Source organism: Artibeus jamaicensis, unplaced genomic scaffold (genome assembly GCF_021234435.1).
Source record: "Artibeus jamaicensis isolate MK-2021 breed Jamaican fruit bat unplaced genomic scaffold, CSHL_Jam_final contig_391, whole genome shotgun sequence".
Taxonomy (NCBI): domain Eukaryota; kingdom Metazoa; phylum Chordata; class Mammalia; order Chiroptera; family Phyllostomidae; genus Artibeus; species Artibeus jamaicensis.
This window is the reverse complement of record NW_026521814.1, coordinates 9,935,145-9,950,585: the sequence shown is the minus strand read 5'-3', so window position 1 is coordinate 9,950,585 and position 15,441 is coordinate 9,935,145. Positions and strand designations below refer to the sequence as shown.

Below are 15,441 nucleotides of genomic sequence, written 5' to 3'. Positions count from 1 at the left end.
CCGCATGTCCTCTCCACCGTGGTTGCCAATCTCTGGCCCTCCTACCAGTCTAGATTGTTTCTTTTTTATCTCCTTGGTTGTTAGACTTCTATACAGTTCAACTTTCTAGCAGTTCTGGTGGGTTTTTGTTTTTAAATTTGTTGTTGTCCTCCTTTGGTTGAGTGAGGAAGCAAAGCGTTATCAACCTTTGCCTCCATCTTGGCCACAAGTCCAATCCTAACATTTTTAAACAGGATATTACTATACATTATGCCTAATATCACTAAGTATTATATCCTACTACAGTCTTGATTTTTTACTAGCCTTGTGACCCTGGACACACAAGTGAAAGTCCTTTACAATAAAACAAAACAAAAATTTAAAAAGGACCAACTCAACCATTCCAAATAATAAAAAGGGGTTTAACAAAAAAGAACAGGGTACAAGGATGGCAAAAGATTTAAGTCAGAAGTTTAAAGCCTTGGAAAAGCTGGCTTGTTAATACTTTAGGAACTGTTACTTCTACAGAAGAAACTTATGACATGCAGTGTGTACTAATACATAAGATCTTCATTTTCCACATTTTAATTCTCTGCCTAGTTTTGTGTAGTAGTATTATCAATAATATGACAGATTTGATCTGATAAAACTTGTTGGCTTCATAGGTCTGAAGAACAAGAGCTTTTATTACAACAATGAAGTTTCCAATTTTCTATTTTATAAATGTGATTCAGTGAGGTAATTCTTGACAAAAAATTTTTAATGCCTTTCAACAGAAATACCCAGAAACAGAGTAAGTCTAAAACAATTTTCTTAAGTTCCATCAGAGTCATGTCCATTCAAACATGCAAACTACACTCAGCCCCATGCCAATATGCCCAAAAGTTTCAATCATTCAGCATCAACTCAAGTCCAAAATGTCATCACCTAAGTTATCTAAATCAGTATGGGTAAGACTCTGGGGATGATACAACATGGCACAAAATGCCTTTCCACCTATGAAGCTAGGAAACAAAAGTTATTATTCCTAAACTATGATGGTGGGACAGGCAAGGGATAAAAGTTACAGACTTCCCCATTCCAAAAAGAAGAAAATGGTAGGAAGACAGGAGTTACTGGTGCCAAACAGTATCAAAATCCAGCAGATCCATTCCATTAGATTTCAAAGCCTGGGAATACTGTGGCCTGTGGCTCTACATCCTGGGCCTGAAGCTCTACCTTCATTATCATCCTTTTTATTGAAGGGTGTTCGTGGCTGAGTCCTGTTATCCACCTGTTCCCTGCCTACAGAATTTTGAAAGTTCATCAGCCTTCCCTCATCTCATCAGCACAAACTGGCAGTGTTTCTGCTGACATAATATTCTCAAACCCTTGTGAGTCACCCGTGCATGTCACGAAGGTTCTCACCATATAAGATGGTCCTCCACAGATCTTCCCTGATCTCTGTTCAATCTTTATTCCTGACTTTTGCTGAGACTACTGAGGAGATCCATGAGTCACATGCCTAATCTCTTCACAAGAGCAAAAGGTTATCTAGCCACACTCTTGGCTTTCTCTCCAGAGCACACTTTCCTGACAATGAAGTCTTCTGCAAACTGGATAGGCTGAGAATTTCCCAAATCCAGTCCTGGATCTTGTTTTGCTCTAACAAGTCACCAGAAACTTAGAGGCTTAAAACAACAGAATCTCATTCTCTTACTGTCTAGCAGAAAAGTCTAAGATTAAGTATCACTGAGCTTAAATCAACATGTCAACAGGTTGACCACACTCCCTCCAGGTTCTAGAGGAGAAACTGCTCCTTGCCTCTTCCAATTTTTGGTGGCTACCAGCATTCTTTGGCTTGTGGCCACATCACTCTGCCTCAGTAGTCAACACTGCCTTTTGGGGGGCCACAATTCAGCCTGCCACAGATGTAATACAGGGTCTGGCATGAGTAACACCTGCTTGAGTGTGGATGGTAGGGTAATAATATGGGTATAATAATTTATAGTTTTAATTTGAACACTTCATCTTAAGTGTCATATGGTGTGTTTGGGTGTGATATTGTTGTTTCAGAATTACATGGTTATGATTTTGTAATAAAAGATTTTGTAATAAAAAAGAGACGTTATTTGTGCCAGACTCTGTATAACTCTTCAATGCCTCTCTTTACCTTCACCCTCTTTTGGTTATTTGTTTCAAAGAGTTTTATAATGTAATTAGCTTAATTATCCATTTTCATAAAGGATTTTATTAGCAAAATTTGTGAGATCAGAAATGCAGCAAGGAAAATTTAAATAGGCAAATACTACATGAAGTAGAATATAAAATTTAGCTATTTCCCTCTATCTTATTTAACTTCTGGAAAAAGAAGTAATTTTCATGTGCATCATGAAAAACAAAAGGTGGTAAATAAAATATGACTCTGATCATAAAAGTGAAGGTTTTTAGGAAAAAGGTCCACTCAGGACACAGATCAAGCTAAAGATCAAAACTGCAAGGTTAATTGAAATGACAGGCAATCATCTCCATAACTAGAGACTGATTATATGGTTTTAACGCGACTACACAGCATATTCTTTCCTCCCTTAAACTTTTTTTAAAGAAAATTTTATTTATTTTTAGAGAATGAGGAAGAAAGGGAGAAAGACAGGGAGAGAAACATCAATATGTGGTTGCTCCACACACCCCCCCTCCCCACTGGGGACCTGGCCCACAACCCAGGCATGTGCCCTGACTGGGAATCAAAGCAATGACACTTCGCTTTGTTGTCTAGTGCTCAATCCACTGAGCCATACCAGCCAGGGCTTACACCTTTAAATTTTAAAACCTGTTTTATACTCAATTGGAAAATAAAGTCTAAAATAAATTTATGTCTCTTCTTACCTCTACACAGTCAAAGTTCTCATCAACTTTCGATGCATATTCAACACGGAACATTGTTGACAGGCTACCAGCAATATAGTATAATAGTATCTTCAGACCCTTGTAACCAAAAGCAGTTTCACTGAAAGGGGGAAAAACAGCAGTAATCTAAGACCCCAAAATGAATCTTTACAAAGTCATTTAAAATATAAACCCTATATATCAACTTAGCTCTGTGGGTAGTTTCAGGATTTTAAACTATACTTTTTTTTTTGAATAAGAAATATTTGTAATGAAACTGTGACTCAGCTTTCCTCATTTATAAAATAAGAGAGACTAATTGCTCCAACCTTGGGGATATTGTGTGGGTTAAATAAGCAAGTTAATACATGTAACCTACTTATAACATTGGCACATTGTACAAGTACTCAGTAAATGTTTACTATAAATACTACTATGCTGCTGCTGCTATTACTACTAGTACTAGAAGGCATTTAAAGTCAGAGACAAGTAGTGTTAAACTGGTGCCTGGCTAGGCAAGCAGCTAAGATGTAGCTTTGGCCCAGTCCTTCCAACTTACCACTTGCTTATATCACCAACACCCAGAGCTGCTTAAAGTGGTGATAACACCTGTCTAATTATACTCCTCTATGAACTCAGAAAGCAGACCTGGAGCTGCTGCTATTTTTCCAGACCTGCTCCCTGTTATCCATTATGTCTTGCTATTATTCCCTTTGTCAGCTTAAAAAATCTTTTTAAAAGTGGATTCTAAACTATCCAGAATAGGTAAATACAGAGACAGAAAGTAGATTAGTGACTGCCTAGAACTTGGAGGGGTAGGGGGAAGGGGGACAACTGCAAATTGATTAGGGATATTTTGGTGGGAATGATGAAAATGTTCTAAAATGATGGTAATGGTAGAATTATGAATATACTAAAAACCACTGAATTGTATACTTTAAAGTAGGTCAAGTATATGATAAATGATCTCAATAAATTTTTTTTGGTGAATTCTGAAGGAAGAGTGTCTGAATGAAGTGTCACTTCCAGATTTCTGTCTAGGCTAACAAAATAAAAGTGTGAACAATGTCCATTCCAGGACCCTGAACGTTAGGAGCAGTAGAAAGGAGTGGCAACGATACTAAGATCAAGAATAATGTCCTGACTGGGTCACAAAATACAGGGTTACCACTGTTATGTGACTGTTATCTGTCTACCTTACAAGAGGGGTATGCCAGCACACCACTTTTAATGGCATGCAAACCAGACAAACGAAGGTGCAAAATCCCATTAAAGGCTCTATCTACAAAATCAGATCCTATCTACTAAGATATTACCACAGAAAGAGATTTTAAATAAATAGCAGTAAGAGGAAGAAAATAAAGTAAATAGAAACCTAAAGAGAAAACATTCTTATAATAAAACTTGCTTAAAATATGAAAGGCTCAATTCTGGCAAGAATCAATATAATAAAACATAATTCTTAACATTAAATATTTAATATGCTATATTTATAATGAAAATTTCTCAGAAAATTTGCTCCATAAAAGACATTTTTCAATTTAAAAACATATTAAATATACCAAAGGTATTGAAATAATGCATAGGAAAAATAGCCATAAAGGGAAATAATTTAAATGTCAACTACATCTAAACACTCTTCCCTACTACAACAATTCAGGGTTCCTTGGGAAAACAACTGACTCCAGAATTAGTGGAAAATGTACAAGATGAATCTGAAACATCTTACTATATCAGAAAGTAGTGGGTCCCCAAAATGATGATGTATCAAAAGGACTCAAAAGCTGGTTTGACAGAGTAGCCTCTTGTTTAATCTGGGATCATCAAAACTAGTAACACTAACAGATTATAACCCATTGAATTAAAAAAACAAAAGAATCCTTTAGTCTATTCTGTTATAAAAGAAATACCTAAGGGGAAGAAGATAAGCTCTTTCCTATAGAGGAATGCCAACTAATGAATGTAGTAGGTATGACAGAGTTAGAAAACCACCATTTTATATTCATAGTAAAATACTGAAGACAAAAGTCAGTAGTGGATTTAATATTACTGGGTACAAGTTTGATGGGAAATAGGATACTTTCAGTCTATTTCCCCACAGATTACATATAAATAACATAGGGGAAAACATAATCCTTACAGTGGAGAAACCTGACAGATACCTCTAAAGTAAGTGACCCAAATCAATTTCACCAGTGATGGGACAAACTGGTATCATGGACTTTCTGATATGACACAGAAGAGGACAGATACAACTTCTGTCACAGTGCTACAAAAATATGCATTACATGAATTCAATCATGAAGAAACAGACTAATAAAGGTGTACAAAACTAGCCTATACTCTACAAAAATGCCAATGTCATGAAAAGCAAACAAAGCTTGAGGAACTGTTTCAGATTAAAGACTAAAGATATATGACAATTAAATGCAACATATGATTCTACACTGGGTCCAGAACAGAGAAAAATATTATAAAAGAATTGTTGAAAATTAATTAGCGAATTTGAAATGTGGACTGCATGTAAGAAAATAGTATTTTATCAATGCCAAATTTCCGGAGTCTTGATAATTCTACTGCAGTTAGTGTCCTTATTTTGGGGAAATACATACTAAAGAATTCAGGAGTAAGAGGTCAAGATATTGTCTGTAACCTACTCTCAGACGGCTCAACATTATTCATACACAACGTGGGGCAAAAGTAGGTGTACAGTTGTTCATATGAAAAACAGTAATTTATAAGAAGAGAGAATGATTAAAGCAAATATAGCTAAATACTAACAACTGGGGAGTCTAGATAAAGCCTATACCGAGTACTATTCTTGCAACGTTCTTCAATCTTGAATTTTTTTTCAAAATCAAGTTGTTTGTTTTTTTTAAAAGATAATTGACTATTCTAATAATGTAATGAAGGCACAGAAAATTATTGTGCTGAGTATCCCAGGAAATATCTTTAGAGTTTCTTTTAAAAATAAATTTCTCTTAACGGCTTATTTACTTCTCATAGAATAGCAACTTAAGCTTTCTTGCTCTGGTGGAAGGTGTTATATTCTGCACTAGAAGCAATGTAGCAAAGTAGTGGTTAGGAAAAAAAAGCAGTAGTTGTGAATATGGGCTCTGCAGTCAGACTGCCCGAGTCTGAACTTCAGCCATCACATGTCCTTAGGCAACTATCCAGTTTGACCAACTTAGAGTGTAACAAATGATAACACCATCACTAAGATCACTGTAAGAATTAAATGAGGTAATGTATCTATAGCACTAAATAGTAGACAGTAAATTCGTGTCTCATTTTCACATATGCCCTTTTAATATATATTTTAAAATAAATTACATGAAAAAAATAATAGGAAAGAAAAAGTCTGATTTCAAAGTCTTAAAAGGAATGGATTTTTTTTTGTGGCCATACTGATTTGGCAAACATCTTACTAAGTTACTTACTCATCCCCAAAGAGCTGATGGGTATATTCAGGAAAGAAAGTTCTAATGTCATTCTCTAGATCTTCGGGAAAACGAACTGTTTAAAAGATAAAAATATACAAAGATTAATGATACTAAAGGTGACAGATTATTTCTATTTCAAGAATTTCACTACACTAGGATACAGTCAACATTTTCCTTAAATTGTCGCTTTTCTATTATATGACTTACACTGGATTCTCAAGAGACAAATGATGAAAATTAGAAGATCATTTTGAGTAGCATCAAAAAGCTACTAAATTAGAAGCATCTGATTTCGTTTTTATTTTTCTGTGTGTTTATACACAATGTAAAAATAAAAGAAAACAAAACCAAGACACTTTGAGATAAAAGCTATAGCATCAAGAAAAAAACAGAATTTATAGGAAACACTGAGAACAAGAATAACCTGAGTTCGATGAAACCTGTGTCATCATATATTCCATGACTACAAGATAATATTTATGTTGTTTCTAGGTTTTGTTTTTGTTTTTGTTGTTTGCTATTAAAAATAACGCTGAAATGACATCCTTATATATACCTTGCTATACTTTTACAAGTACACACAAGGCAAATTCCTGGCAGTATAAATGCTTAGTAAAAGTACTGAAATACTTTCATAAATACTTCCTCAGTGCCCTCGAAAAATACTGTACCAGTTCATATACTGGTACAGTATACGTACCCACCAACAGCTACTTAAATTCCTTCGTATCCCACATCCTTGGCAATACTCCATACCCTCAACTTTAATTTCTACCAATCAAAAATGGAAATGGGTATCCTGTTGTTATTTTTACTTGCATGTATTGCAAGTACTGATATTACTGAACATTTTCCCAATATAATTTATCTAATGAAGAAAATTTTTACCAAAAAAATCCTTAAGAAATTGAAGAATAAAAAAAGATAAGTTATAGATGAAAAATTTCTAATACTGTCCTCACAGAGCAAGTCACTCACAAGGTACCAAAGTATCTAGCAGGTTACTAATTTATACAGAAGATCGGTAGAGGTCTGGCACTCACCCACTTTCTAAATGACCTTAGAATTACTCATTATGAGCCTCCTGATTTAATGCAATATAATGTATACAGCATCACTCATAAAGTTTTCTTACTAAAAATATCTAATCCAGCTTTACTGTCTTTCACTTTACAAGAAATATAAAGGGTAGGGGAACAAGTTACATACTACCAAAAGGAAATAGAAATAAATGGAATGTACATACTGAAGAATGAAGAAGATACAAATAAATGGAAGCATATCCCATGCTTGTGAATAGGAAGAATTACAATCATAAAAATGTCCATACTACCCAAAGCAATCTATAGATTCACTGCAATTCCTGTCCAGACATCAATGGCATATTTACAGAACTAGAACAAATATTCCAAAAATGTATATGGAGCCACAAAAGACCCTGTATAGTCTCAGCACTCTTGAGAAAAAAGAACAAAGTCAAAGATAATATGCTTTATGACACCAAACTATAGTACAAAGTTACAGTAATAAAAATGGCATGGTACTGGCATAAAAACAGACACTTAGATCAATGAAACAGAATAGAGAGCCCAGAAATAAACCCATGCCTATATGGTCGTTTAATGTACAACAAAGGAGACAAGAACATACAGTGGGGTAAAGAGAGTCTATTCAATAAATGGTATAGGAAAAACTGGATAGATACTCGCAAAAAAAAAAAAAAATCAAACCAGATCACCTTCTTACACTATTTACTAAACTCAAAATGGATTAAAGACTTAAATGTAAGACTCAAAACCATAAAACTCCTAGAAGAAAACACAGGCAGTAAAATCTCTGACATTTCTCTTAGCAATATCTTTCAGATGTATTTCCTCAGGCAAGAAAAACAAAAGAAAAAAAAAACAAATGGAATATCAAACTAAAAAGGTTTTGTATAGCAAAAGAAACCATCAATAAAACAAAAAGACAACATATTGAATGGAAGAAGATATTTGCCAATGATATATCCAATAAAGGATTAATGTCCAAAATTTATAAAGAATTCATATAACACCAAAAAAAATTTTTTTAAAGTGGGCAAAAGACTTGAATAGATACTCATCCAAAGAGGACATACAGATGGGCAATAAACATATGAAAACATGCTCAAGGTCATTTATCATCAAAAAATGCAAATTAAACCAGGAGACATCACCCCATACCTATCAGAATGGCTATCACCAATAAATCAACAAAAACCAAGTGTTGTCAAGGATGTAAAGCAAAGAGAACCCTTGTGTATTAATTATTGGTGGGAATGCAGACTGATGCAGCCACTATGGAAAATAGTAAGGAGGTTCCCCACAAAATTAAAAATGAAATGGCCTTATGACTCAGCGATTCCACTTCTAGGTATATGTATAATCTCAAGAAACCCAAAACACTAATTAGAAAGAGTAGAGCATGCCTATATTCACTGCAGCATTATTTACAATAACCAAGATATGGAAGCAACCCAAGTGCCCATCAACAGGTGAGCAGATAAAAAAGTGGTGGTTTGTATGCAATGGAATATTACTTGGCCATAAAAAGAATGAAATCTTACCATTTGAGACAACATAGTTGAACCTAGAGGGTATTATGCTAAGTGAAATAAGTCATACATGCAAATATCATATGATTAAAGAGCAAAATAAACAAACAAAATAGAAACAAAGAACAGACTGATGCCATAAGAGGGGAGGGGGATGTGGAAGGGGGTACAAAAGGTAAAGGGATTGAGAATTACAAATTGGTAGTCACAAAATTGTCCTGGGGATATGTATTACAGCATAGGGAATTTAGTCAATAATATTGTAATAACTATGTACAGTGCCAGGTGAAGACTTGAACTATGAAGGGGACCACTTTGTAAAGTGGTATGGCTGTCTAACTACTGTGCTGTAAAGCTGCAACTAATACAAAATAATAATGAATGTAAACTGTAATTAAAAAATAAAATTCGGAAAAAAATCCAAAATGTAGATTTGTTGAAATAATTCTACACACTGACTTTGCTCTTACAAATAAATTAATGGCATGAGAGAAAAGTTTCAAGTGAGGGGAGGGACTGTTCTGGATTAAAAGAGATTAAGGCAATATTATAAGTTATTGCTGCTGACTGTAAAGGATTAGAATGACTAAATAACCCAGTCAATTTTAGCTGTGTCATATATATGTAGGACTTGAGTCAAGTAAAGTGGATTTTTTTTTTAAAGATTTTATTTATTTATCTTTAGAGGGGAAAGGAAGGAGAGAGAGGGAGAGAACTATCAATGTATGGTTGCCTCTAGTGTGTCCCCTGCTGGGAACTGGCCTGCAACCCAGGCATATGCCCTGACTGGGAATCGAACCGTGGTTGCTTGGTTCCCAGGCCCTAGCTCAATCCACTGAGCTATACCAGCCAGGGCAAGTAAAGTGGATCTTGATGTAGGAAAAAAAATCTATATTAAAAATGATTTTCTGTAGTTTTCTCATACACTATTAATACAGACAGAAGAGCCCTGGCCAGGTGGCTCAGTTGGTTGGGGAGTTGTCCAATAGACCAAAGGAAAAAAAAAGGTTTTGGGTTCAATTCCTTCCTGGTCAGGGCACATACCTAGGTTGAGGGTTCAACCCCCAGCCAGGATGTATACAGGAGGCAACCAACAGATGTCTGTCTGTCTGTCTGTCTCTCTCATCAAAAAACATCCTCCAGTGAGGATTGAGGGGGGGAAAAACAAGCCATCTTTCACCCATCAGAAGGGCAGGGTATTTTCACTTTGTTTTTTAAATAATAACATACAAAAATGACCAGAGTACAGGTAAAAAGACACTCTCAAAAAATTCTGGTGTAACTATAGCTACTTTTTTTGGAAGACAGTTTGACAATAACTACTAAATATGCTCTTATTCCACTCTGGCATAGTGGTTCTCCAACAAAGGCCACTTCACTCATCATCCTCGGGATTTTTGGCAATGTCAAAAGACACTTTTGGTGTTGTAACTGGAGAAAAATGTTACTGTGAGATCAGGGATGCTGCTAAACATCCTTCAAGTCACAGAATAACGAAGAGCTGTCTAATTCAAAATGTTGGTGGTGCTGAAGCTGAGAACCTCTGATCTAACATTTCAATGTCTAGCCATACATTCCATTGAACATTCACACAAGTGGGTAAAGATAAACACAAGGATAATTATTGGAGAATTATTTTTAGTAGTGATAGGAGAAGCAATCCCTCAATAGGGAATACTTAAATAAGTTATGGTATAGTCATAGTGTACTACATAATTTAAAAGAACAAAGTAGATCTATGTGGAGTAATAGAGAATAATATTCAAGACATTGTTAAGCTAAATAATATAACAGCCTTACCAGAAGATCCTAGTTTGTCATGTTTGTATTGTTTAAATAATAGCACCTTACATTTATTGAGAATTCTTAAAAAGATTTACTTCTTTATTTTTAGAGAGGAAAAGAAAAAGAAAGAAACATCAATGTGTGGTTGCCTCTTGCACACCCCCTACTGGGGACCTGGCCCACAACCCAGGCATGTGCCCTGACTGGAAATTGAACCAGTGACCCTTTGATTTGCAGGCTGGCACTCAATCCCCTGAGCCAAACCAGCCAGGGTGAGAACTTCTAAAACTCTAGTTATTCAAGCACTTTATTTGTATTTAATCCTTCATTTAATGTTTACAAGCACTATAAAATAATATTAACTCCATTTTAAACATGAGGAGACTGAGGCATGAAAAGTGACAGAACCAGGATTCATGAGCATATAATTGAACAGCTTTACTGAAGTATAATTTATATCCCATAAACTCACTTGTTTTAAGTGTATAAGTCAATGATTTTTAGTACATTTAAAATTGTGTAACCACTGTCACAATGTAATTTTAAAATATTGTCATGATTCCCAAAAGAAATCTCATGATCATTTTCAGTTATCTCCATTCCCATCCTAGTTCCAGGCAACCACTAATCTACTTTCTGTCTATGGACTGGGCTTTTCCAAACAATTTATACAAATGGATTCATATAGTATATGGGTTTTTTGGGGGAGGGCGGCGGGGGGGGGCATGTCTGGTTTCTTTCACTTAGGATGTTTCTGAGGTGCATCCATGTTCTAGCATTATCAGACCTTCCTTCCTTTTTATTATCGAATAATATTCCACCATACAGCTATATATACACACCACATTTTGTCTTTTTACTAATTGATAGATATCTGGGTTGCTTCCATTTTGGGGCTATTGTGAATACACTACAATGACATTAATGTATGAGTCTTTATATGGACAAATGTTTTCATTTCTCTTGGGTAGATACCTAGGAGTAGAATTTCTGGGTCATGCAATAAATTCATGTTTCTAACTTTTTAAGAACCTGCCAAATGGTTTTCCAAAGTAGCTGCATTATTTTACATTCCCATCAGCATTATGAGTTTTTTCCCATATCCTCACCAACACTTATTGTCTATTACTGTTATAAGAAAAAAAGCAAAGGTCAGTATTTTAAAGCTGAAACCACTTATTCTTGTCACTTTTTGCCATATTGTACTTTCTATATGTAAACCGTGCCACCTCTCAAACATCTATCCACTTTATGACATAAATAAAGACTGAATAAAATCTGAATATGTTTAATAAATGCAGATAACTATATTTACATAAACAACTGCTCTGATAGGAAATTCTTCAAATTTTAAATTATATATATACACTCAGTACACACATAATACCACTTAGGAATGGCATACATACCTAATTTCAGTTCAATTGCTGTGTTGGTGTTACATTTGTACTCTGCCAATTTCTTCTCCACTGCACTTTTGTACTCAACCAAAAATTTCTCCATAGCACCAAATCCTAAGAGAAAAGGTTTTTAAAGTGTCTGGTTGAAAGTGGTTAGAATAGTAAAACCTAAAAATAGTGTTGTTATTAGAAGTGGGATAAAGGTTAAGAATTAAAACATTTTAATAGATCATAAAAGTACAGGTCATTCTCCATATGCTCCTAAATATATATCCAAAGTATGAATGTCTCATTATAAAACAGACAAAACATTTCTGACTTGAAGGCTTATAAACTAGGCCTGCACTATATAAATGAATAAACCTGAAAATTAACATGATAGATTACTGACATTTCTGAATATTTAATACTAATATAAATTACCTGCTAAGATTTATACCTATGTAGCCTTTTTAAAAGATATAAAAAGGATGCCGCTGCTCCACTCAGAAGTGAGAATGTCCTTTGATAATTACAATAGCATTTCATTTCTAATATTGAAAAAATTCAACCCAGAATACTTCCAGATTGACTATTAAAAGCCATCACCTAATAATGCATAGATAATCTCAAAAAAATACACAAAAAACTAGTAAACATGGTTACCACTAGAATAAGAAGGAATGGGAACAGGGTGAGAAAATTTTCAATTCATTAAAAAAAATTTTTTACCAACTGTGCATAAAGTAATAAACTATTCCAGGCTACTGGAATAACCAATGGTTTTACAATGTGGCTAGCCATCAATATACATAACAAATAACTAACCACGGAAGAAATCATTATCAAGACCTTTCAAGCAATGACATTACATCTCCTGACAAGATAAACATTAAAATTAGCACGAATTCAGGAAAAATTCATTAGCAGAAACAAAAGGAGTACAATGACATGCCATAAACTTCAGTGACTGGTTAAAACACACACACACAGAAAACAGGGAACATGAAGCAAAACAGATTAATGATCTGGAGTCAGAGTTCTGGCACTCAAATCCAGTCTTCACCATTTATTTGCTACATCTGTGAATTACAGCACTTTACCTGACTTCTCTGACCAAATCCATAAAACTGAGATAACATAACCCACCCTCGAGGAATTTATGTATAAAATTTAACGTGTGAAGTCATACATTAGCTTAATCCCCAGAATTCTGTAACACAAGTATACACTGTATCAGTCACACTTCATATTCAAAAACTCGGGTTCAGAAAGAGGTTTATTTGTGGAAGGACACCCAACTACTAAGTGGTGGAGCTGAGATTCCGATTAGGTGTAATTCTTATAACATATACACCCTATGCAATACTCTTATTCCCGCTCTTTTATAGTACCAAATGCACATCGAGATCCTACAGCTCTTCCTTAAACATCTGTAGAGCTCAGCTTATATAGCCTCTCTCTCCAGCATACCAAAAAAGTGTAGTGAGACTACTATGAAGGCACTGGGGAAAGAGATGATAAATAGATACTGCTCATTACGTCAAAAGATATGTAACTGAGGAAAAAGTATATACTGGTAGTCACTTCAAAACAGTCTTAACATATGTACAAAATAATAGCCATCGAGTGTTGTAAACGAGACTCAATAAGAGAACATAAAAGACTGACCAAATGGGAATTACATTGTAGTAGACACACTCTAAAAAGAGTTTAGGTGATGAAAAATGTGAGAATCTCTTTTTCAAGGGCAATCTAAACAGATCTCAGAAATACTTAAGTTATGAGAGACTACGGAGACTGCGTAGCCAGTCAAGATTCAAACGTGAATCCGAGTTCAGGGCAAAGCAGCAATGCGCTAGCTCTACGCTGACGGTGGTGGAAGGCGGAGGGAGATCTGGAAGAGGAGGAGGATCTGAGTGAGTATTGAAATCAGCTGGCGGGAACAGAACCAGACTAGTGTAGCTAGCTAAGGCAGCAGTGGGCAAAAATGAACGAGAAGAGAAACAGGCCTCAAAGCATCTGGCACTTTAAAAGCCCAAATCGTGACGCTTTTTCACGGCCTCCTGGTCCCTCCGCAGGGGCCAAGTTCTTCGCACAAGGTGAAGAACCCTGAGCACTTAGGGGCGGGGGCACGAACCTCTGCCGACGAGTGGCTGCGCTTCGAGTTCCGCGCTTTCAGGCTGAAGCAGGCCTTCTGGAATCCAGGCTAGAGCCCGAAAGTTCCAGGCGGGAACTGTCACCACGGTCTCGGCGTTCTTTCCCAAACCTACCAGCCCCCTCCCCTCCATAAACTTTTCCCGGGAACTTACCCGCCATTTCCGAGCTGCTAGCACTCTCGGCCGGCCAAGGAAGGACGAATCAACCCGCGCGCTCCCTGGCCGGAAATGACCGCACTGCATGACGCATTTCCCCGTCCACCAATGAGAGGAAGAGGTTCTAGGTGCGGGGTGGCGGAAGTAGCTCAATAGGCGGGGCTAACACTGCTGGGGAAAGCCCGGGCCGTTGCCTAGTCACGGCTAGTGCCGTCAGCCGTTTTCGACGCAAGAATGGATGAGGCTGCAAAAAGGATGTTCTATGTTAACCCTGGGAGAGTTTTCTTTGGAGTTCATTTGAATAATGTAGATGCCTCCGGGGTTATGGCTGTTTTCTGTTTCCCCAATGGTTATGTTTTGGAGACTGTTAGACAAGCTTTCCCTTTAGCCTAGACGATAGATCTAAACACCTGAACCCTAGTTTAAAATGTAGGAACTGAGTTGTCTTTGAGGGAGAAATTTTCAATTATTTTATTTGTTCCTATTTTTGCGGTCAATGCTTGCTTAACATTTTTTTTTAATCCCATACTTTTTAACAGTAATTCAGTGCCATATCAAGTACTCTGTTTTCACTCTTAAGGTTACTAGGCAACCATTTAGTGCACTGAAATTGTTGCTTAATACCTTAAGTGGCCCGATCTGGTCCTCCAGGTTTTGAGTCCTATAGGCTTGAACCATATCACAGCATGCTACCTACCTGTTCTGCATCATTGGGCTTGTTAGTATTTACTAACTATTGAAATTGTCCCCGCGGAAAAGCCTTTTTTTTTTTTCTCGTATCCACAAGTATTCCCACAGTGTTGTCTATATACTAGTGGGCCTTGTGTCAACAAATGTTGGTTATTGGGTTTTATAATGATGATGCTAGAGCTAAAATGGACCCTTGGGTTGATAGCCTTAGAACTAATGAATTAGAAATGAGGAAACTAAAGCCCAGAAAAGAGAAATTGCCCAAGTCCGCTCAGTATACAGACTATGAAAGAGTCCAGTTCTCTCCATATGCCAATTTTTATTTCACTGCATGGAGATGGCCCTCCTGAGGACACAGATCACAAAAGGTACTGAGAATGCTTAGGTTCTTTTAAACCTTAATGAAACAC

At 36.1% G+C, this 15,441-nt stretch overlaps 1 protein-coding gene across 2 annotated transcripts in view; it reads right to left on the bottom strand.

Moving 5' to 3' along the window:
- Positions 1 to 14,431, bottom strand: part of HAT1 (histone acetyltransferase 1) — a 45,708-nt gene extending 31,277 nt beyond the window's left edge. Inside the window, exons 1-4 of one of the 2 annotated variants that reach the window (XM_037151291.2) lie at positions 14,339 to 14,431; positions 12,057 to 12,161; positions 6,285 to 6,360; positions 2,845 to 2,965 (exon numbers count right to left, since the gene is read on the bottom strand). In XM_037151291.2, the coding sequence (XP_037007186.1) occupies positions 2,845 to 2,965; positions 6,285 to 6,360; positions 12,057 to 12,161; positions 14,339 to 14,345 (309 nt within the window). In that variant the 5' untranslated portion in view covers positions 14,346 to 14,431. The other variant, XM_037151290.2, reaches the window with a different exon arrangement.
- Between the last annotated feature and the right edge of the window lie 1,010 nt (positions 14,432 to 15,441).